General features: G+C 39.6%; 1 protein-coding gene across 1 annotated transcript in view; it reads left to right on the forward strand.

Moving 5' to 3' along the window:
- The first annotated feature begins 4153 nt into the window (after window positions 1–4153).
- The window catches only part of LOC120945069 (cyclin-dependent kinase 4 inhibitor B-like), a 43946-nt gene continuing 22779 nt past the window's right edge, over window positions 4154–25320 (forward strand). Inside the window, exon 1 of the mRNA XM_040358934.1 lies at window positions 4154–4617. Coding sequence (XP_040214868.1) covers window positions 4498–4617 — 120 coding nt within the window. The 5' untranslated portion in view covers window positions 4154–4497. The remainder of the gene's footprint in view (window positions 4618–25320) is intronic.

Raw genomic sequence — 25320 nt, forward strand, 5'->3', positions numbered from 1 at the left:
GGATATTTATTATAGCAAAAAGTAAAAAATATTGAATTTTTTTTCAAAATTGTCGCTCTATTTTTGTTTATAGCGCAAAAAATAAAAACCGCATAGGTGATCAAATACCACCAAAAGAAAGCTCTATTTGTGGGAAAAAAAAGGACGCCGATTTTGTTTGGGAGCCACGTCTCACGACCGCGCAATTGTCAGTTAAAGCGACGCAGTGCCGAATCGCAAAAAGGGGCCTGGTCTTTTACCTGCATTTTGGTCCGGGTCTTAAGTGGTTAAAGTGTATCTAAAACGAAAAACAATAATGTAATTTAGTTAAAGCAGTATTAAAGCCAAATGTGCTATATATTGCAGCTTACCAGTTCTTAGAATGTGGTGACTGCACCAGTTTTCTTTTTTTTTGATTTTTTCCTGTTTTCACCTGGTGATCTGACCAGTAACACATCTCCTGTATTAGAGTGCCCCCACTCTGGATGAAGGAGTAACAGAGACACCTTTGGATGGCAGCATTGTCAGTCTGGAGGAGGGGGGTGTTACGCCTCGTACACACGATCAGACTTCCATCAGGCTTTTCCCTGGATTTTGATCTGAAAGAGCGTTGGCCATGAACTTGTTCTGCATACACACGGCAGAACTTTTCAGCCAACATTCACCAAACCACGTGTTTTTTTATCTCTTTACCGCCACCCTTTGGGCAACTTCTGCTATTGTTGTCTAATGTTTAGCATTGGTTCTGAGCATGCCTGTTTGTACTTTGGACTTTAGTTCAATTGACTTGTGTACACACGATCGGATAATCCTCCATCAGACATTTGTTGTCGGAAAGTTTGAGAGCATGCACAGCGAACATTTGTCCGTTGAAAAAACGAAAACAATTGTCCGATGGAGCATACAGACGGTCGGATTGTCCGATAAAACACGTCTGTCGGACCGTTGTTGTCAAAAAGCCTGGTCGTGTGTATGGGCTTTTAGATGTACTAGCACATTTAAATACCCCTTTTTTCTCAACCTTTTTTCAGTCAAAGAACCCTTTTAATTACTATGCAATCTTGAGGCACCTTATTATAAAAATGAAGCAAATTGTTTTACATAACACAGCAGCATTCACACACATAGGACACCCAACATTAGAGCTGATTTATTTGTACAAAGCAAACACACTTTTGTACACTGGTACTGACCAGTATTTCAATGTTTCTCTTCTCCCTAAATGTCTCTCCCTCATTCAGCTAATGTGACCCCAGTGCTGACATAGAGGGCAGCCTAAGACAGAAAGTGTGTTATTAGCTGGATCACCAGGCAAAAATAATGGGGAAAAAGATGAAAAGAGAGAACAAATGCAGCCACCAGTGGAACCCTCAATTTCCTTTAAAGCAGACTTCACTAATTGGTGGACCATGATGCGATCTGGATTGAGTGACAGTCCTGTCAGAACCACTAGCCCACTGGTCCCCAGCATAGGTCCCACCTACAACAGTCATTGGTTGCTAGGATGAACAGCATCATAACAACAATGATGTCAAGTGTGTGCCCCACCCCCTGCAGCCTGCTTCAATCCCTGGCTCCTGCCCTCTGCCTTAAAGGGGTTGTAAAGATAAATGTTTTCAAATCCTATGCATTAAGGTGAAAAAACATCTGACTGTACTGCCCCCCCCCCCCCGAACCCCCATTTTACTTACCTCACCCCTCGAAAGTCCCGGGCGCGTCCTTGTGATCTTCTTTGGTTCCCAGCCTGGATGTTGATTGGCTAGGCTGGACAGATTGATAGCAGCGCAGCCATTGGCTGGCACTGCTGTCAATCAAATCCGATGATGCGGCACGCCCTGGGCGGAGCCGAGTGATACAGTCGGCGACTATGCCCGCCGCTGTATCACGGGAGCGCGCCCGCAAAAGCTTTCCACCATGCAAGCTCGCTCGCATGAAGGTGGAAAGCTTTTGCGAGGAGGAGCTGAGACAGCCGCCGAGGGACCCCAGAAGACCGGATTCGGGGACACTCTGTGCAAAACGAGCTGCACAGTGGAGGTAAGTATAACATGTTTGTTGTTTAAAAAAAAAAAAATCTGCCTTTAGTGTCCCTTTAAGTGAAGAATACTACCTGCAGAGCAGACAGGACATATGCTAAAGTATGGAGGTACTCTGGTGAGGGCACCTGATGTAAGGGAATATGCTGATGGGGGCACCTGATGAAAAGTGGTTTCCTGATGGGGTCACCTGATGTAGGTCAGCACTCTGATTTGGGGTACCTTGTGTAAAGGGGTACTCTGATGGGGGAAACTGATGTAAGGGGGCACTCTGAAAGGGGGCACCTGATGTAGGGGGGCACTCTGACAGGGGACACCTGATTTAATGGGGCACTCTGATAGGGGGCACCTGATGTAAGGGGTACTCTGATAGGGGTCACCTAATATAAGAGAGGACGCTGATAGGGGGCACCTGATGTAAAGAGACACTCTGATAGGGGGCACCTGATGTAAGGTGGCACTCTGATAATGGGCGCTTGATGTAAGAGATACTCTGATAGGGGGCACTTGATGTAAGGGGGTGCTCTAACATGGGTCACCCGATGTAAGGGGGACTTTGATATGGGACAACTTATATAAAAGGGCACTCTGATAGGGGGCACCTGATATAAGGGTGCACTCTGATTGGGGACACCTGATGTAGGGGTTACTCTGATGCGGGCTACTGATAAAGGGGGACAATCCGATAGGGAGCATATGATTTTAGGGGGTACACTGACAGGAGGCATCTGATGTAAGGAGGCACCTGATGTAAAGGGTCCTCTCATAGGGGTCATTTAACTGATATGGGGCACTAAATACAAGGGGGACTCTGATATGGGGCACACAATGTAAGGGGGCACTCTGATAGGGGGCACTTTGACAGGGGACACCTGATGTAATGGGGCACTCTGATAGGGGGCACCTGATGTAAAGGGTACTCTGATAGGGGGCACCTGATGTAAGGGGGGACACTGATAGGGAGCACCCGATGTAAGGGAGCACCTTGACATGGCACCCCTGATGTAATGGGTCACTCTGATAGGGGCACCTGATGTAAAAGATACTCTGTTAGGGGGCACCTGGTGTAAGGGGGTACTCTGATTGGGGGCACCTGATGTAAGAGGTTACTCTGATGGGGCACCTGATGTAAGGGGGGACTCTGATAGGGAGCACCCGATGTAAGAGGTTACTCTGATGGGGCACCTGATGTAAGGAGGCACTCTTATGGGGTACATATATCCTATGTGAATCATGGCACAAACATGAGATTTGGACCTCTGCTGGAAGAAAACCTTACAGAGAGGGCCTCCCTGAATTTTATTTCAGAACCCTGCTGTAGAGGTTGCAGTGATCAGTGCTGAAATCAGTGTATAGGTTCCTTTGGTTATATCTACACTAACCACTAATGACAGGGGACACTCGCTATTTATGTTTCCTTTTTATTGATATTATTAATCATTTTCTAACAATTTAAAGCAATAGAAGGTGTGTGTTATAAAAATGATCCAAGTGTGAAATACTCCCCTTTGTCACATTCTTTAACTTTTTATATAAAACTTTCTACAACACCCTTATCTAGATAAGCTGTAGGTAAAATATGTTTTAGCAGGGGTCCCCTAAGAGCTGAAAACTATCTTAATATATGGGGTGAATTTTGGGACTTTAGATTATACACATAAAATAAATATATATGCATATATATATATATGTGTGTGTGTGTGTATATATATATATATATATATATATATATATATATATATATATATATATATGTATGTGTGTGTGTGTGTGTGTGTATGTATGTGTGTGTGTATATATATATATATATATATATATATATATATATATATATATATATATATATATATATATATATATATATATATATATATATATATATGTATGTATATATATATATATATATATATATATATATATATATATATATATATATATATTTTTTTTTTTAAGGGTTTCTCTGGGGTGAAAAAAAATGAACAAGGAAATGAAATGAAATGATACAAACGTGTTGTTTCATTGAGTGTCACTCAATAATGGAGACCAAAACCGAAAGTTCAAAGTCAAACGAACAGCTGATCGCCATGCCCAGTGACGCCGGCAGAGGGCGTGTGGAATATTTTCCTATAGATATAAATATGAGGTCAGTTGTTTTGTGTGTTTGGTTTGGAGACATGTCACAACAAGACTAGAAGGACTTTAGTGAATACGCACCGAGAGTAGCCCCACCTCGGAAGGTGTGAGACAAAGTAGCAGGGAAGGGAATATTTGTGCAGCATTGTGTAAAGATCACAATAGGAGCTAGGAGGGTTTCTTCAATGAATAGGTAGGTAGCTGAGTTTGCTGAAGAGTGAAGACCCTCGTTCCACAATGGAGAGGGGTAGCAGGATGTGAGCAGCAGGGGGCGCTCTTCTAAAGACCTCTACGGAGAAGGGTCCTCAGAGTACCACTCTCATCAGTGTGCCGGGGGATGTATGAATGAACAATGGCTGAAGATTTGCTAGCAACTGCAGCAGCCACAGGAAACGTCCAGCGGGTCTCTGAGAAACTGAATGAAGGGGTAGATCCAAACGCTCCAAATTCCTTGGGGAGAACGCCTATCCAGGTAAGTGCACCACGACAATTCTGCAGCTGGCTCCTGCGCTGCGCTAAGTGTACAGTGATGGACGTTATGTTCAATGCCAGCAGGGGGCGCTATTTACCAAGATGTTAATATAGCAAAGGAGGGCATTCACTTACCAGTCAGGTTCTTGGATGGAGACAAGAGTGTCCTTGTATCTACATGGGTAGAGCTGCTAGGACATATTAGTACCAGAGGGGGGCAGTGTTATGTGTGTCATCGTATAGATCGTATTCACTTCTCTATACACACAGCGTATGTATTTATTATTTATAATGGTATTACTAAATAATACATATACACAGCATTTATTTTATTAATTAATATTGTATGTTGATATAATATTATTAAATAAGAAATACATATACGCAGAATCTATTATATAATGATCTATTCGTACATATGTACAGTATTTGTAATGAAATGATTAAATACAAAATACATATACGCAGGATGTATTATTTATAATGATATATTCATATTTATTACATATATATGCACATTATTTCTAATAATATTATTAAATAATAAATACATATACACAGAATTGTATATAACAGGATACATATATACAGGCATTATTTATAATAATATAAGATTATTAAATAATAAATACATATACTGTATGCAGTATGTATTCATTATTCATAATAACATACACAGAGGTAAATATTAAAAATCATATACAATTATTATTATTAGTAGTAGTAGTAGTATACATTCATATACACCGTATATATGTATTCATTATTCATAAAAATGTAGTATTAATTAATAATGAGTTTATAAGTTTATATACACAGTATTTATTTATTCATTATACATAATAATATGATACATATTTGCAGGATTTATTTATTACATATAATAATATAGTTTTATTAAATAAGAAAAAAATATATACACACAGTGGTTATTTATTCATTATTTATATTAATGTAAGATTATTAAATAATGAATACAAATATGCAGTATGTATTCATTATTTATAATAACACTAGCTGAATACCCAGCGTTGCCCGGTCTTCCTATCTTAACCCTTTGGGGAGGAAAATCATAGTAATATATAAGGGTGTAGGTAAGGGTTAATTTAAGTGTCATATATTTTTATTTGGCATATAAGTAATATGTGTACCAGGTATTATTGAAATATCTCCAGGCGTACAGAAGTTATGTGGGAACATACATTTCCCATTGATTTGCATGGGACTTTAAACAAAAACCCTGACCCTCACAAATGGGGGTAGTTAAGGGATAAACTTACTATCCTATAGTTTAAGTGGACATATAAGTAACATGTGACCAAGTGTTATCGAAATATGTACAGCCGTTTGGAAGTTATGAAGCAACATGTATTTCCCATAGAGTTGAATGGGACTTTAAAGGAAAACCCCGACCATGGCAAATGGGGGTGGGTAAGGGTTAAACCACCTATCCTATGTTTGTTGCTGACATATAAGTAACATGTGTGCCAAGTTTCATGTTAATATCTTTAGCCGTTTGGACGTGATGCTGGAACATACATACATACACACACGTTGAGTTTTATATATATAGATGATACATATACACAGAGGTAATTATTAAAAATCATATATAATTTTATAAAATATATACACACAGTGCTTATTTATTCATTATTTATATTAATGTAAGATTATTAAATAATGAATACAAATATGCAGTATGTATTCATTATTTATAATAACATGATACATATACACATAGGTTATTATTAAAAATCATATATAATTATTATTATTAGTAGTAGTAGTAGTAAAAGTAGTAGTAAACATTCATATACACATATATATTTATTTATTATTCATAAACATGTAATATTAATTAATAATACGTTTATATACACAGTAGTTATTTATTCATTATACATAATAATATGATACATATTTGCAGGATTTATTAATTACATATAATAAAGTAGTATTATTAAATAAGAAAAATATATACACACAGCACTTGTGTATTCATTATTTATATTAATGTAATAATATAAAATAATAAATACATATACACGGTATTTATTTATTCATGATAAATAATTATGTAATATTATAAATTAATAAATACATATACACAGTATTTATTTATTGATTCATTATATATAATTATGTAATATTATAAAATAATAAATACATATACGCAGAATGTATTGATTATTTAGAATCATGTAATATTATTATTAAATAATAAATAGATATACACAGAATGTATGCTTTATCTATAATAATACAATATTATTAAATAATAAATACATATGCACAGAATGTATTCATTATTTAGAATCATATAATATTATTAAATAATAAATAGATATACACAGAATGTATGCTTTATCTATAATAATACAATATTATTAAATAATAAATATATATGCACAGAATGTATTCATTATTTAGAATCATATAATATTATTAAATAATAAATAGTTATTCACAGAATGTATGCTTTATCTATAATAATACAATATTATTAAATAATAAATACATATGCACAGAATGTATTCATTATTTAGAATCATATAATATTATTAAATAATAAATAGATATACACAGAATGTATGCTTTATCTATAATAATACAATATTATTAAATAATAAATATATATGCACAGAATGTATTCATTATTTAGAATCATATAATATTATTAAATAATAAATAGTTATTCACAGAATGTATGCTTTATCTATAATAATACAATATTATTAAATAATAAATACATATGCACAGAATGTATTCATTATTTAGAATCATATAATATTATTAAATAATAAATACATGTACACAGCAAGGTTGAGGGGTAGAGAACGTTTAATGAAGTAAAAAATATTCTGTTTTATAATTCGGCTCTAGTAATAATTCCTTCCCCCTGCTGACAATGGAGAGTACATCTCACCCCCCTGTATAACCTGTATACCTGTAAAATGCTGCCCCTGATCCTGATTGGGTGAAGATGTAAATTAGGACCTTTAAAACAGTCCATATTTCAAATGTAAAATCTGCCAATAGCTATATAATGTAAGGACATTCATTATTGAAAAAATGTATAGGAGATTGTAGAAGGATTGTAAAATCAGATTAGAGTGTATATGGCCAATGTTAAATCTATGAAAATAACTCTTGTGATATAGAAATTAGAGTCATGTGAGGTTCCACCCACGCAGAGAGTGTGTATAGGGAAAGGAGCCTGAGGAGATAATTCCACGTTGGTGAAATCCATATTCTCCCTCCCCTGTGCTATGTTACAGCCCTGTGCACCGCTATTATTCCTATGTCAGCACAGTAAAAGATACATAAGAGACATTGGAAACATTTCCATATTTCAAACTGTACTTTTCACACAGATCCACACTCATTGTATTTCTTCCTTGGAATGTAAACTATACAACCTGAGTGTACAATCTCTATATACCATGTAATATGAGGATATATCTAATCAAATCAGACAGGCTCCTATTATTCCAGGAGGGTTGATTAATAAATCTGGAGAGTGCGAAATCTGTTGTGCATGGCAGCCAATCAGCTTCTGACTTCAGCTTGTTCAGTTAAGCTTTGACAAAGCAAGCTGAAAGCTGATTGGTTTCTATGCAGGGCTGCACCAGATTGTGCACTCTCCAATTTTAGTACATCAACCCCAATAGTTTGTATACAGAAAGTGAGCCATAAGTCAACCGTTTGTCACATAGGGATTGATTTACTAAGGGCAAATCGACTGTGCGGTTGCACTTTGCAAGTTTCTCCTGAGCTTAGTAAATGAGATAAGGATTCTCTTTTCAGAGAATACCCAATCATATGCAAGGAAAAAAAAAACTCATTTTTACTTGCAAGTGGTTGGATGATGGAAGTCAGCAGAGCTTCTGCTCATTTACTACACTCTGGGGCAACTAGAGTGCAACTGCACTTTGCAAAGTATTTGCCTTTAGTAAATCACCCCCATAATGCCACTTTCAGTGCAATGCTGACCATACACCACACAAACGGATTGCAGAATTTTCTACTTTTAACTTATATAGCTCAATATTCTACCTGATTTGATACTAATTAGTTGAATGTTTAGGTTTGTCCTGAAATAATTATGTTTTGGTAAGTTTGTAAAATCAGATTGCATAGTGTATTGTCAGCATAATATTAGATATAGCAGGAAGTATAGGATCCGCATACTTTTGTCCGTTGGAATTAATTAATCACATCTGATATAGATAAGGGGATTAACTTTCCGACCTTATGCACATTTTATATGTGTCCCCATATGTTATGAATGACGTACTGTAAAGGACATTAGTCAACCCTCCATTCAGATTATATATAAAAGAACAGACAAAATCGTACACCAATCGATTTGTAGGCAGCTGCCAATCACAAGAACGACCGAACTGATCAAGACAACAATGACTTACACATTTCGGCTATTCATGAGTGACTTCCATTGATCTATTTGGACATTTGTTGTGATGGGAAGCCGGTTAAATTATCGCCATTGCCTGAGAATGGATGCATTAGTACAGCAATAGCCGCACATTGCAAAGGATAGTAATATGGGCCAAACTGGGTTTTACTATACAGTGCGGATGGTAGATGTTCTGTATAGCCTGTGTGTAATAAGGGGGCCATGCACAATAGTTTACGACTACAAAGTTCATTTTCTTCTGTACAGTTGGTCAATGCTATGATTTAGCAAATGCAATTAGCTACTATCAGAGGCTCAAAAACAGGAACATGTATGTATGTATTTGTTGCTCTAATTAAAAAGGGAAACACAAAAATTAAATACAAAACAGAAAAATAATAAAAAAAATAAGACATTTCCCTCTATATACTCTCAGCAATTAAAATACATCCACATTCACCCGTCATTCTGAATATACATTGATTTGGAATTGGACTTATTGGGTTAAGTTCACATACTGTACACTTTGTATCCCGCATATCTCGTTGTTCAGATCTGAAAGGACAAACTCATAAGTATTTGTCAACCAACGAACAATCATCCAATCAGAGGAGATACATATAAAGAGATAGATAGATAGATAGATAGATAGATAGATAGATAGATAGATAGATAGATAGATAGATAGATAGATAGATAGATAGATATATTTATAGATAGATAGATAGATAGATAGATAGATAGATAGATAGATAGATAGATAGATAGATAGATAGATAGATAGATAGATAGATAGATAGATAGATAGATAGATAGATAGATATAGAGAGAGAGAGAGAGAGAGAGATATTGATAGATAGATAGATAGATAGATAGATAGATAGATAGATAGATAGATAGATAGAGATAGATAGATAGATAGATAGATAGATAGATAGATAGATAGATAGATAGATAGAGATAGATAGATAGATAGATAGATAGATAGATAGATAGATAGATAGATAGATAGATAGATAGAGTTAAGTCTTATTGAAAAAAAGACCATCCAGTTCAACCATTAAAAAATCCTATATATACACAATCCTATAGCCACAGTTGATCCAGAGGAACACAACAAAAACTCCCTTTCCAATTGATGTACATTTGTGTCCGATAATGTTTGTATTATCTGTACTTTCCTTGTCCCAATATTCCCAAGTATACCTCTTGTTCCTTATATTGGGAACGATTTTTTATTTTTTATTTTTACTTGTCTCCCAAGTATTTGTATATTCGTGCAATGTTATGGACACGTGTCTTTGCTAATGCATGTTATGTTCTTTCTTATTAATCAACACTGAATAAAAAAAAAAAAAGTAGAGATTTCATATTTTCCTAATATTTTATGGCCTTGACTCAATTTAAATACAGCTGGAAAAAAAAATCCAACAATACTCTCATTATTCACTTATCATTAAGGACCGGGATGGGTTCCATACAGTGCTGGTTATGTTGTACTTAGTCCGTGGAATTGGAGGGACATGCAGGGTGGAATTGTGTTAGTTTTCAAGCGTAACCGACAATAATAAAATAATATTAGTAATAATACTTTTCTATCTATCTATCTATCTATCTATCTATCTATCTATCTATCTATCTATCTATCTATCTATCTATCTATCTATCTATCTATCTATAGATCTATCTATCTATCTATCTATCTATCTATCTATCTATCTATCTATCTATCTATCTATCTATCTATATATAAATGAAATAATAATCAGCAATACAAAATATAATGGGCCAGATTCACATAGCTGCGCTCCGGCGTAACGTAACTCATTTACGTTACACCGCCGCAAGTTTTCAGCGCAAGTGCTTGATTCACAAAGCACTTGCCCGTAAACTTGCGGCGGCCATAACGTAAATCCGTCCGGCGCAAGCCCGCCTAATTCAAATGGGGCGTGTATCATTTAAATTAGGCGCGCTCCCGCGCCGAACGTTCTGCGCATGCTCCGTTAGGAAATTTCCCGCCGTGCTTTGCGCAAAATTACGGCGCCCCGACGTATTTCTTGAACGGCGATGTGCGTTACGTCGTTTTGTATTCCCGGACGTCTTACGCAAAAAAAAAATTAAAAATTCGACGTGGGAACGACGGCCATACTTTAACATGGATGGTGTAATTTTACACCACCTAAAGAGGACTCGTAACTTTGCGACGGGAAAAGACGACTAGCGACGACGTAAGCGAATGCGACGAACGCGCGTACCTTCGTGGATCGCCGTAAACATCTAATTTCCATACCCTACGCAGGAAAACGACGCAAACTCCACCCAGCGGGCGCCGGAGAATTACACCTACGATCCAAAGGCGTACGAAGCCGTACGCCTGTCGGATCGAAGCCTAAAGCCGTTGTAACTTGTTTTGAGGATTCAAAACAACGCTACGACGCGGCAAATTTGAAAATACGCCGGCGTATCAGTAGATACGCCGGCGTATTTGAACTGTGAATCTGGCCCTATATTTTTTTCTGTATAGTACAGATAATTTTATAAGACTTTAATATATATATATATATATATATATATATATATATATATATATATATATATATATACAAAGAAGTGGAGGAGAACTGCACTCGGTATACAACAAGTACCAGCAAACAGGTCTTCCCACCATAACTTTTCTCATATATATATATATATATATATATATATATATATATATATATATATATATATATATATATATGTGTGTGTGTGTGTGTGTGTATGTGTTTTGTACAGTACTATAGTGTAGCAGTTCCACTAAACTGCCTTCTTTATGTAGCAGCCAATATACTTACAGATGTGTATAAAATTTAACAGTACACCTGGATTCAGTTGAATACAAATTAAAATGCATTAACCATCTCTTTATAACCTAAATCCATGTATTTCCTAATCCCTCATATTTCTAATGAATTGCGATGTACTATTACTATGTACTATTCATCTAGACTGGCCCACTTTGACAGGTCTCTCCCATGGCGGCCGGACAACTCCCGCACCCGTCCCCCCCCTGCCACCCAAACCCCCTCTCCCCCTTCACTAGTCGTTCTACTTTATTAGATACTGGTACTCTTATAGGCAGTTCCAGTGGGGAAGCTAGACATTATTTCACCCTGGACAAAGAATCAGTTTGGTGCCCCCCCCCTTATGGGACACGATTAGGCAGAAGTGAGAAACTCCCAGGCCATAGCTGTTGAGTCAGCTATCTGTCCCCTTCTCTGTTCCCCCCAGGTAAGCACTGCTGGAAGGGAGAGACAGAGGAGCGGAGAGGGGCAGCGGTCCGCTGTCACTGAAGCCGGCCCACTGAGCCATCGGCCCACCGGGAAACGCCCTGTAGTCCCAATGGCCAGTCCATCCCTGCTTGGAGGAATACTGAGTTTCCATTCGGGTTACATTTATATATTCATTACACAGCCTGTACTTTATATGGCAATTCTACAAGATGTAGAAACACAGGTATGTATAGCAAGTTATGCTTTACAGGTTTAGATAGGTTAGATGTTAGTTTTAGATTGTGCCTGCAAGTAGATTTATAGATTGTCGTTAGGCTGGACTTCCACTTTCAGTTTCGAGTTTTAGTTTCCTTCTATGACTCCTGGGTCCTGAACTACAGTTTGCAATCTTTTGCTAAGTGAATTTTTTCCTATAAACAAAAAAGAAAACTGAACGATACATTTGCCGCAAGAAGTTTCATTTCTTGATATCTGAAATCTGAAACACTGTAGCTGATTTCCTGGAAGAGTGGAGTGTTTACCTAGAAAAGGGGGAAACTCCAATCACATGCAATCATAAATTACAGGTAGGATTGTTATGACAGAAGAGCCTCTATCAGTCTTTTTTTTTTGTTCAATAAGTTTTTATTGAGATTAAAAGAAAAGAGAGTGTATCCACATACAGTATAACACTAGTGCATGGAGGTACATCGATCATCCAGAAACACAGTGCATTGCAGCCAAGTATAAGTAGGGATGAGCTTCGCGTTCGATACGAACGTATGTTCGACTCGAACATCGGTCGTTTGATCGTTCGTCGAAACTCAAACAAAACGGGTCGTTCGCGCCAAATTCGAGTGACGCAAAACGTCCCATAATTCAGGCAGGAGATTGTTCTTCATGCAGTGCTCTAACGTGTTGTATTGCCTGCATTAGGGATTAGCTTAAACGTAGTACTTCGTGTTATTCAACGTGTGCTAGTTAATTGCACATACACGCATTACCTGTTACTGCACGTGTGCAATTTATTTGCACAGAAACGCAGTCGCTGTTAATGCAAGTGGGCTATTGAATTGCACAGAAACGCAGTCGCTCTTACTGCGTGTGTGCTGTTTAATAGCAACTAAACACAGTTGGTGTCACTGCGTGTGTGCTGTTACATAGCACCTGAACGCAGTCGCTCTTACTGCATGTGTGCAGTTTACTAACACCTGAACGCAGTTGGTGTGACTGCGTCTGTTTTGTTACATAGCACCTGAACGCAGTCGCTCTTACTGCGTGTGTGCAGTTTACTAACACCTGAACGCAGTCGGTGTGACTGCGAACTATTTTGTTACATAGCACCTGAACGCAGTCGCTCTTACTGCGTGTGTGCAGTTTACTAACACCTGAACGCAGTCGGTGTGACTGCGCCTGTTTTGTTACATAGCACCTGAACGCAGTCGCTCTTACTGCGTGTGTGCAGTTTACTAACACCTGAACGCAGTCGGTGTGACTGCGACTATTTTGTTACATAGCACCTGAACGCAGTCGCTCTTACTGCGTGTGTGCAGTTTACTAACACCTGAACGCAGTCGGTGTCACTGCGACTATTTTGTTACATAGCACCTGAATTTTTGTGCCCCTGTGTAACAGGGGCGTCTAATAACAATTTTTGATGCAATACTTTGCACGTGGCCTAAGGCACAATTTTTCTGCCCCTGTGTAACAGGGGCGCCTAATAACAATTTTTGATGCAATACTTTGCAATGCTCCTTGTTGCGCTCCAATTACAGATATTGGGAGGGGTTGCAGTTTTGTGTTGTGCCTATGGACAAATGTTTGTGCCCCTGTGTAACAGGGGCGCCTAATAACAATTTTTGATGCAATACTTTGCACGTGGCTCTTTGTTGCGCTCCAATTACAGTATGTTTAAGGGGTGCCCTTTTTTCTACAATTTTGCTTTCACAAAAAAATAATGGCCCCCACCACCACCCCTAAAATAATCGAGATATTGTTGCCACACAGCACGTGCGCAAGCAGTATTAAATTACTTTGTTCTTATAATAATTTCATGTTGTGCAGGGACATTTCTAAACACGTGCCACTACTATAGACACACAGCAGGTGTGATATTTGAAGGAATTTTTCTTTTTTTTTTTTCACTTTAAGCATCATTAAAATCGCTGCTCCGGAAAAACGGCCGTTTTAAAAAAAAAAATTTCCATTGATACATGTTCCCTGGGGCAAGACCCGGGTTCTGAAAGATGTTTTTCAACATTAAATTGAATATTGGTCTTTAAAATTAGCGTTTTTGAATTCGAACGTTCGAGTACCATAGACTTCAATGGGGTTCTAAATGTTCGTGCGAACCCGCGGTCTGTTCGAACGTTCTGGTGCGAACCGAACCCGGGTATGTTCGGCTCATCCCTAAGTATAAGTATAAACACCAGGTGTACTGAACATTTCTCAGGCATAACCAACAGATCCTAAAAGTAACACACCAGGAATAACAACCCATTGTGCCCCATAACCTATATATACTATTCATGCAAAGTAAACCGGTAGTGGGGCCCATGCATCTATTCCGACCCTAACAGGAGAGTCCCACCTCCGTATTGAAGCAATTAGCAAAGCAAAGCATGTAGACACCCAAAAGTAGAGAAAGAGAGAGCTTGCTGGATCGAGATCGGGTTCTGGTGAGTATATAGAGGGGGGCTGAGGGGGAAGCTGGACACTGACATTTTTTACTGTCATAAATAGAGTGCATAAAAGTAAAAAACCTTCAGCCTTTAGAACCACTTTAGTTCAATGTCATTATTCCAAAAAAGACAACAAAGAAAAATTCCCAGCTCACTTACCAGCCAGCCTGCAACAAACCAAATTATCCTGTCTAACAGTTCACAGTAAAACTAGGGGTTTAGTTTGCACACATTTGCAAATATATGCGTAAGCTGCAGCGAACATGTCATGTCACCTCAGTTTACTACAGTCCGAACTCTATAAACTTTGAGAGTCTCCCAAGTCAGGGAACATACACAGTATATAATGTAATAATGGATAGATTAAGGGCAGGTATGCATGGAGGGAGTCCATCCCTCCTTATAGGTGTAGGAACGCACTGGACACCTAGCAATAGCATGGGTATCCATTGCATCCCCCTCACCAATTAACCAACAGTACAAACAAATGGAACCACCCCAACCTATGAATGGCCTTTGCAGCAAGAAGCACATGAAAGGGCGATGCATGTCAAAAGACAACAAAGAAAAATTCTTAGCTCACTTTTGCACACATTGTAAGCTGTTGTGGCCACTTCATGGCACCTCATTGTACTACAGTTCCAACTCTATACATTTTGAAAGCCTCCAAATGTTTTGATTAATATTTTATTTAGTGTCTAGTATCACTAACATGTGCCAGCTATTAATTTACTGTGTTTTCTCAAAACCGCATGTCACATTTGTATTGTGCTTTTAATGGATTGGGGTAAAAATAAATGCAATGCATAGTGCATTTTGCACCTTTTACATGCATTTTTTTCTCCCTCAGTCACCTGAGAAAAATGAAAATGCGACTTAAAAAAAAAAAACACTAATAAAGACGCATGTTGTGTTTTTGGTGCGCTACCATTGACTATAATGGAAGGTGCGTTTTTCACAAAATGTACAAAGGGTCCATGCACACTGTCTTAAAAAAAAAAAAAAACAAGTGCTCCTATAGACATTTTGTTTTGCCTAAAGAAACAGCTCAATGTTATCCTATGTGTCCGTCCACATTAGGACAATAGAGGTATATTTTAAAGGGGTTGTAAAGGTAATTTTTTTCCCTAAATAGCTTCCTTTACCTAAGTGCAGTCCTCCTTCACTTACCTCATCCTTCCATTTTCCTTTTAAATGTCTTTTTTTTCTTCTGAGAAATGCTCACTTCCTGTTCTTCTGTCTGTAACTCCACGCATTAATGCAAGGCTTTCTCCCTGGTGTGGTGAAAACCTCTTGAGGGGGGAGGGGGCAAGCAGGCAAGTCAGGAGACTCTCTACTTTGCAGATAGAGAAAGGAGCTGTGTGTTAGTTGGCGTCCTGACACTCCTGCTCGCCCCCTCCCCCCTCAAGAGGCTTTCTCCACACCAGGGAGAAAGCCTGGCATTACTGTGTGAAGTTACAGACAGAAGAACAGGAAGTGAGGATTTCTCAGAAGAAATAAGGACATTTAAAAGCAAAATTGAAGGATGAGGTAAGTGAAGGAGGACTGCACTGAGGTAAAGGAAGCTATTTAGGGGGGGGGGGGGGAATCCTTTAAGCTCAGCATTTAGAAGCAAGCAGGACTTTTCAAAAGCACAGCACTGTATTAAAACACAGCGCACAAATGTGAACAGTGGAAATGTGAAATAGAATTATACTGGAAGCCAGCAACTTGATAACCCTTTTTTTTCCGCTATCTGACAGAGCAGTTATTCATTATATGGTTAATTCCTCATGATTCAGCAGGAAGTGAACAGCTCACAAGACCTTATTCACAGGGGCGTTAAAAAAAAAAAACATTTACAACCATTTTTTTTTTCAAAGAACTTAACACAGCTGCATTTTCAACAGAGATATTCACACAGGGTTATGCACTGTATTCAGTAGACATGTGCACACTGAAATATTTAGTTTTCTTCCGAAAAATTAAATTATTTAGTTACTTCCGAAATTTGTTTTTATTTATTTTGCTTCTTTTAAAAATGCATTCGTTCGAAAATCATAATGAATTAAGGTTGAATCTGTCATTGAAGGCTTATGGTGTCTGTAGCATGTTCTAAGAAGATTCAACGGAGCATCTAAAAGATTTGATGCCGCAATCGTACATTTCCGGTGGAATGCTCCACCCACAAGCTATAGTAGAATTCTAATGTTGTATGACACTAGTAATAATTATATTTATTATTAATATTACTAGCCAACCAACATTAGAATTCTTCTATAGCCTATGGGTGAAGCATTTGACCATAAATGTCCGTTTGTGGCGATCGTATGTTTTTAGCCACTTCGTCGAATCTTCATGTCTCTATAATGTTGAATCTTCATGTCTCTATAATGTCAAATTTTTTCTCTGTATGTCGAATCTTCATGTCTCTATAATGTCGAATTCTTTCTCTGTATGTCGAATCTTCATGTCTCTATAATGTCGAATCTTTTCTCTCTATGTAGAATAATATTAGACTAATAGAGTTAGGTTAGGCACATTCAACCTCAGATTCGATAGACACAGATCGCTATTGTCACCATCATGTCAAATCTTCTATCTATATCGAACTGTTGTCACAATGAAACGAAAATAAAGCATTTTTTATGTCGGATCTTTTGGATTTTGGATTCTGCACGTTCGTTATCGTTTGTTAAAGCTAATGTGTAAATTCCCGAAATTCAGACGAAAATGCATTTGGACGAAAAACAAGTTCACATGTCTAGCATTCAGATCCTTAACCAAAACTCCTTACATATACATGTATACTATAGAGAAAATTAACAGGACAATTTTTACACATTAGAAATTGACCTACTTACTGATCATTTATGCAGTAACTTTTGTTTCTTGCCTAGTGATCAGTAACATTTTTACAGCCATGTTACAGCCGTGTGAATGCCGCCTTATAGTATCCCTTCCCTTCCAACACAGAGCAACTTAGAATCTTAGGGCCAGATCCTCAAAAGGGATACGCCGGCGTAACTGCTGTTACGCCGTCGTATCCCTGTTCTTAACTATGGAACTGATCCACAGAATCAGTTTTCCATAGTTAGGCAGAAGATCCGGCATGTTTAAGGGACTTACACTGCCGGATCTTAGGATGCAGTACCGCATCCGCCGCTGGGGGCATTTCGTGTCGAAATGCCGCCTCGGGTATGCAAATTAGCACTTACGGAGATCCACGAAGCTTTTCAGCTTCGTTTTTTCTGCGTAAGTTTTAGTTTGCAAACGCAAAATTAGGGCTGCTTTTACATGGTGTAAACTGTTTACACCTTGTAAAAACAGACCCTTCTGTCCAGCGACGCGATTTTTTTTTTTATTTGAATTTTTTTTTTCGCGCCGTATCTTTTTTTTTTCCCGACGCAACTTTATTGACCCGTCGCAATCCACAAAGCTCGGCGTAACGTAATTTTGCGCTATGCACGTCGGGAAAATGACGTCACGAGCATGCGCAGTACGGCCGGCGCGGGAGCGCGCCTAATTTAAATGGGAATCACCCCCATGAAAATAGGAACGCCTTGCGCCGGCGGAATTTAAGTTACACAGCCAAAAATTTCTAGGTAAGTGCTTTGTGGATCGGGCACTTAGGTAGAAATTTTAAGGCAGTGTAACTTAAATGGAAAAAATTAAGTTACGCCGGATCTTTGTGGATTACCCCCTTAGACCCTTCCTCTTTCCTGACTGCTTTAAGTAAAACTAAACTCTGGTTTAAGAAAAATATTATATTGAATTATGTAATCTTAACTCAAAAAGTCCCTTCTATTGCTCTCAGCCTCCTCCAAATTTCCACATTCCTCTTCTCTTTTTTTTTGCTGTGACTTGTCTTCCCTTAAGAGTGTAGCTATGAGCTATGTTCATTCTCCATGGTCTGACTGAATGTAGGAAAGTAGCAACCCTCTCTTGCTCGCTCCCAAGATTGACTATGAACTATGGACCATGGGATTTGTAGAGTGTATAGAGTGGTGCAGATGACTGCAACTAACTCATTCCAAACAAATAGAAGTGAAGGAGAATACAGGGCCAGTAGTAGTAAATGTGTATGGACTATTTTTTGAAGAATCAGGATATCTTTTAGCATCACTTTAGGTTGCTATCTTTTGATTGCATCCACAGTCACTTGATCGCAAGGAATAGTGGTAACAAACCCTAATAAATGGTCACTCTAAATATAATATATGTAGTTTCCTCTTCTGCGATGATCCCTCCCCCCACACACTGCCTTCTGGGACCTGTGTGTCCCCCAGAAGACAAGGTGGCCATTCAGAAAGTGCCGCATGACTCGCGTATATGCAGTAGGAAAGGTTCCACTGCCGGTTTCCCTTAGTTGCAATGGCAGCGCCCACACCCGAGCCGATGGACGAATCGGCCTCGGGGCGGTTGACATTGCGGGTTCCCTTGACAGGTAACACTCCTTATTAAAGGTCTACAGTATTTAAAACTGCTGACTTTTAAAAAAACTTTATTGAAGCTGGAACTCCGCTTTAAGTAGGACAAAAATACATATAAGCATACTAAATAAAACTACATAGGTGTGAAATGTGCCACTGACTGTAGTAACTGGTGACATTAAGCACAATGATCTATAGTGATAAGCAGACTGTGACTCATTACACAACAGGCAGAGCTGCCCTGTACTTTTCCATGTCTAAACATCAGTACCTTACGTATTCTCTACACAATGGGGGTTATTTACTAAAGGCATATCCACTTTGCACTACGAGTGCACTGAAAGTTCACTTGGAAGTGCAGTCGCTGTAGATCTGAGGGGAAGATCTGAAATAAGGGGAAGCTCTGCTGATTTTATCATCCAATCATGTGCAAGCAAAAATGCTGTCTTTTATTTTCCTTGCATGTCCCCCTCAGATCCACAGGGACTGCACTTCCCAGTACACTTTCAGTTGGGGCGGCTTTCTCACTGGGCGGTTTTGGGAGATGCATGTCACTTTGGGGTTCTCGGAGTGTGGGGATTTGATGCTTGAGATTGTTGGGGCTAGGGTTTTTGATGTTTGTGTTGTGGTCATAAGTGGCATACTATGTGGACTGGACTCTGCCTGCCTGCCTCCCTGCTTGTCTCTAGTGCTGCATGCAGGGGCGGTTGTGGAGGAGACGAGGTGAGCCAAGATGCATGTGGATTGGCTGGTGGCGGGGGGGTGTGTGGGGTCTTTTTGCACGGCGGCGGCGGGGGTGTTGGTGTGTGGAGATAAGGGAAGGGACTTTGGCTCTGCTGCGGTCAAGCAGCGACGATAGGGTTTTTTTTTCTGGATAAGCTGCCTGGCACATGGGGCTGCGAGTCCAAGGTGTTGGGCAGTGGGAGTTGCTCATACCCAGGCGCCCAGCAATGGGTCAGCTGGTGGGGGCCTGAGCGGCGGGGCATGGTTTCTGGTCGCCGCACCTAGGATTTGTCGAGCCCTGTATTACATCATCTATGAATCTACTGTGGACACCTCACCTGCAGATGGCCACTTATAAATAACTGTCAGTAAATGCATGGACATGGTTTTCATATTTATTATCAACTTAAACCATACACATAAAGTCTAAGCTTAGTGGGGAGGTAAGGCAGCTAGCAGAAACATCAAGATATGGCAATCCCAATAAATATGTAAATACATTTCAGCACCAAAAGTAATCAAATCAATCATGATAATACCAAATCCATTAGTGCTGATAATAAATCCATTATGAGAAATCCTTCAGTGCACATAAATCAATAATGAAATACATTTTTACATAAGTATCTCCCAAAAGTGAGTACACCCCTCACATTTTTGTAAATATTTTATTATATCTTTTCATGTGACAACACTGAATAAATTACACTTTTCTACAATGTAATGTAGTGAGTGTACAGCTTGTATAACTGTGTAAATTTGCTGACCCCTCAAAATAACTCAACACGCAGCCACTAATGTCTAAACCGCTGGAAATAAAAGTGAGTACACCCCTAAGTGAAAATGTCCAAATTTGGCCCAATTAGCCATTTTCCTTCCCCGGTGTCATGTGACTCGTTAGTGTTACAAGAACTCAGGTGTGAATGGGAGTAGGTGTGTAAAAGTTGGTGTTATCATCACTCTCACTCTCTCATACTGGAAGTTAAACTTGGCACCTCATGGCAAAGAACTCTCTGAGGATCTGTAAAAAATAATTGTTGCTCTACATAAAGATAGCCTAGGCTATAAGAAGATTTCCAAGACCCTGAAACTGAGCTGCAGCATGGTGGCCAAGACCATACAGCAGTTTAAGAGGACAGGTTCCACTCAGAACAGGCCTCGCTATGTTCGACCAAAGAGGTTGAGTGCATGTGCTCAGCGGCATATACAGAGGTTGTCTTTGGGAAATAGACGTATGAGTGCTGCCAGCATTGCTTTGCTGCAGAGGTTGAAGGGGTGGGGGGTCAGCCTGACAGTGCTTAGACCATACGCTGCACATTGCATCAAATTGGTCTATAGACCAAATTGGTATAAAGAATATCTCCTAAACCTGTACGGTTTAGGAGATATTCCCCCCGCAATGCGCCGCTGATTGCAGCGGCGCATGCGCAGGGGGGATCCTCGGCTAAAGGACCGGCAGCCGCCGGACCTTGCCGAATTGAAATCTCCCGCGCGCATGCGCGGGAGTGACGTCATCGCCGCTCCAGCCGATCACAGCGCTGGAGCGGCGATACCCGGAAGACACGCCGAGTCAAGTCATATATCTCGCTCGGCGTGGACCAGGTAAGTTTCCTACACCTCGTTTTGAGGTAAGTATTTCATAATGAGCTAATATGCGGTGCATACTAGCTCATTATGGCTTTTGCTTTTCAGGTGAACAAAAAAAAAAATGTTTTGCAGGAGTAAATCCTGTGTCATTTTCTTATACTATATTTAGGACTGGTAATAAATATATAAAAATAGATAAAAGCACCAAAAATAACATCAATCCTTATATCAATACATGATAATATAAATACATCAGTGTTGATAATAACTTCACTATGAGAAATCCTTCAGTGCACATTGATCAATAATGCAATCTATTTTCAGATATGTATAAACTAATAAATAAATAATTGTATTTAATCATTAGATATTATTTAAATATGAAATCTAAACTGCAGCATTAAAAATGAAAAATAAAAGACACCATGGGGGTTATTTACTAAAGGCAAATCCACATTGCACTACAAGTGTAAACTACAAGTGCAAAGTGCACTTGGAAGTTCAGTCGCTGTAGATCCAAAGGGGGACATGCAAGGAAAATATTTTTTTTTTAGCTTGCACATGATTGGATAATAAAATCAGCAGAGCTTCCCCTCATTTCAGATCTACCCCTCAGATTTACAGTGACTGCACTTTCAAGTGCAGTTCGCACTTGCAGTTTGCACGTGTAGTGCAAAGTGGATTTGCCTTTTGTAAATAAAAACCCAAAGGGGTCATGGTAGTACAATTGATTTAGTTACTGATGACTGCAAGCTGTTAAAGGAGTTGTAAAGGAAAACATTGTTTTGCCTAAAATGAATGTCTGCAAGGTAGGAAGCAGGAAGTGAAGAGAACAGAGAAGAAATAGAGCAACTTCTGAGCAAAAACGAACAATGAGGAAATGAAAAGAGGAATGTTTGCAGGTAAAGGATGCTTATTATGAAAAAAAATGTTTTCCTTTACAACCCCTTTAAGGGCCCTGATGCAGCAATGCAACCACAAACCATAACATTGCACAACAATGCTTCACAGTTGGTAGGAGGTTCTTCTCCTAAATTTCTGTTTTCGGTCCTAGCGTCCACTGAATTTTTTTTATATATATATACATACACACACAATTGTGTGAAAAAGTATTTGCCCCCTTTTAGATTTGCATATTTGTCACACTCAAATGACTCAGATCATCAAACAAATTTTATTACTACACAAAGATAACCCGAGTAAATACAAAATGCCAAGTTTTAAATGATGGTTTCATTTATTAAGGCAAAAAGCTGTCCAAACCTGCCTGGCTTTATGTGAAAAAGTAATTGCCCCCGAAACCTAATAACTGGTTGTGCCACCCATGGCGGCAACAACTGCAATCAAGCGTTTGATATAACTTTCAGTGAGTTTTTCACATTGCTGTGAAGCAATTTTGGCCCACTCTTCTTTGCAGAATTGTTTTAATTGGAGGGTTTTCTAGCATGGACGACCTGTGTAAGGTCATGATAAAGCATCTCAATTGGATGTAAGTCTGGGCTTTGACTAGGCCACCCCAAAACCTAAATTTTGCTTTGTTTGAACCATTTGAAGGTGGACATGTTGTTGTGCTTGGATCATTGTCCTGCTGCATAACCCAAGTGCACTTGAGCTTTAGGTGACAAACTGATGGATGGACTGTGATGCAATTGCCTATATGTCTCAGTTTAATGCTCCCTGCTAGCCATGTGTGTAGAGGTAGAAAGGAATTTCATGTGTGATTCATTCCTCTACCAGGTTATTGACGTGCTAATGTCCCCTCACTATTTCTAAAGGTTAATTGATCTATTGTGTTGTGTGAAGGAGATCTGTGTTTAAGTGGCTTGTGTTAATTATTCTGATTGCTCCATTGTGGTAATTATCTCTCTATATGCGGGGTCGAGCTGTCTAGTTAATGTATTCAGTACAACTAGTAATCAGCGTCACTGATCGGCTCCGTCGTGTCTGCCTAATCATCTGTATGGAAGCCCCAGTGTGAGGGGGCGGAGATTTGTCATTGTAACAGTTTTGGAAATTACATATAAGCTGTGTGTTATAACATTAAAGTCTGTCTTGTTCTAGCAGTAAGCCTGGACTCATGTGTGGCTTAATGGGCGATCTCAGGAATATTCCTCCTAGTGGAATATTGGGTGATGTTCTTATGGAAGAAGGGAATCTTTGACGGGGATATCATACCAATACCGTCACAAATGGTTGGCAGCAGCGGGATTTTCCCTTCTATTCCCCTTTACATCCGGATTCCAAGCAGACACTGGAAGAACTACTGGAAGTTCGTGGAAGGATTGCTAGCAACAAAACCAAGCGGGTCATCATAGCAGAATAATTGGAGCTAGACCAGGAGGATGGGATTGCAGCAACGCCAGCAGTACAAGAGATGGAGAGACCAGTGATTCAGGAGGAGTCACCAACCAACAAGCTAATGAGAGAGAAGCTAGCTTGGTTCGGTCCGAACCCAACAGCGGATGTGGTGCTGAAAGTGATGGACCTGTTAGCAGAGGAGGCAAAAAAAATAAGAGACGCAGAGCTACAGTTAAAACTGGCAGCAGTCCAACAAGCAGCCGCACATTCTCCAAACAGTGAGTACAGCACAGCAGACGCAAGGAAGATTCCGTTTAGCGCTTTTAAAGCTTTTGATGAAAAGGACTGTGAAATTGATAACTACCTGGCAGATTTTGAGAGACAATGTAACCTGCACCAAATAGCTAGAGGAGAGTGGGTTGCAATATTGTCAGGCAAACTGTCAGGCAAAGCTTCTGATGCTTTCCGGACCGTGCCAGATCAGGATATCCATAGCTACGCCAGGGTTAAAGAAGCGCTCCTGGCTCGTTATGCAGTAACCCCAGAGTCCCACCGACAGAAGTTCAGGGACTCACGCAAAACCACGAAAGACTCTTACACGGAATGGGCATGTCAGTTGTCCCTGTCGGCCTCTAACTGGGTTAACAGCAGCCAGGCCACCACCGCAGAGGACATTTTGCAACTAATGCTCCTGGAGCAATTTTACAATCACATCCAGACGGACGTCAAAGACTGGGTGAGAGATCGCAGGCCCATGACTCTACCAGAGGCCGCAAAGTTGGCGGATGTATATGCGGATACTCGACAGACAAACCAGGTCACACCACGGGTACAACCTCCACGACCAACGGTGCCCTCACACCCACCAGCCGCTAGATACCAACCTCCTAACAGACCGGTGACATCTAGCCCTCGCTATCCACGCCAGGAGGACAACGAACGGCGCTGCTTCCGGTGCAAACAGCTGGGTCACTTCAAGCAGAATTGCCCCATGAACGACAACACCAGGTCAAATTGGTCTCAACCTGGGTACCGCCCACCAGCAGCAGCCCATTGTGTAGACTCGGCTTGGGATCTCCAGGAGCTGGGTCCGGAAGAACCATTGGACACCATTTACGAATTCCTCACGGTACAATCTGGTATTACGGACAACAGGGAACACCATTGTCAGCTGGTCATGGGTGACAGCCATGAGCCGGAGGGGCCCTGGAGGGAGCTGGGCAGAAAGAGGCACCGCCGGCTACCCCCCAAGAAGAAGAGGTCCTGGAAGCCGCATAACAAGCTGACCTGGGAGGAGAAGAAGCGACTGGAGGAGAGGGAGTCGCAGCGGGC

The sequence above is a fragment of the Rana temporaria genome, chromosome 1 (assembly GCF_905171775.1).
Source record: "Rana temporaria chromosome 1, aRanTem1.1, whole genome shotgun sequence".
NCBI classification, from domain to species: Eukaryota; Metazoa; Chordata; class Amphibia; order Anura; family Ranidae; genus Rana; species Rana temporaria.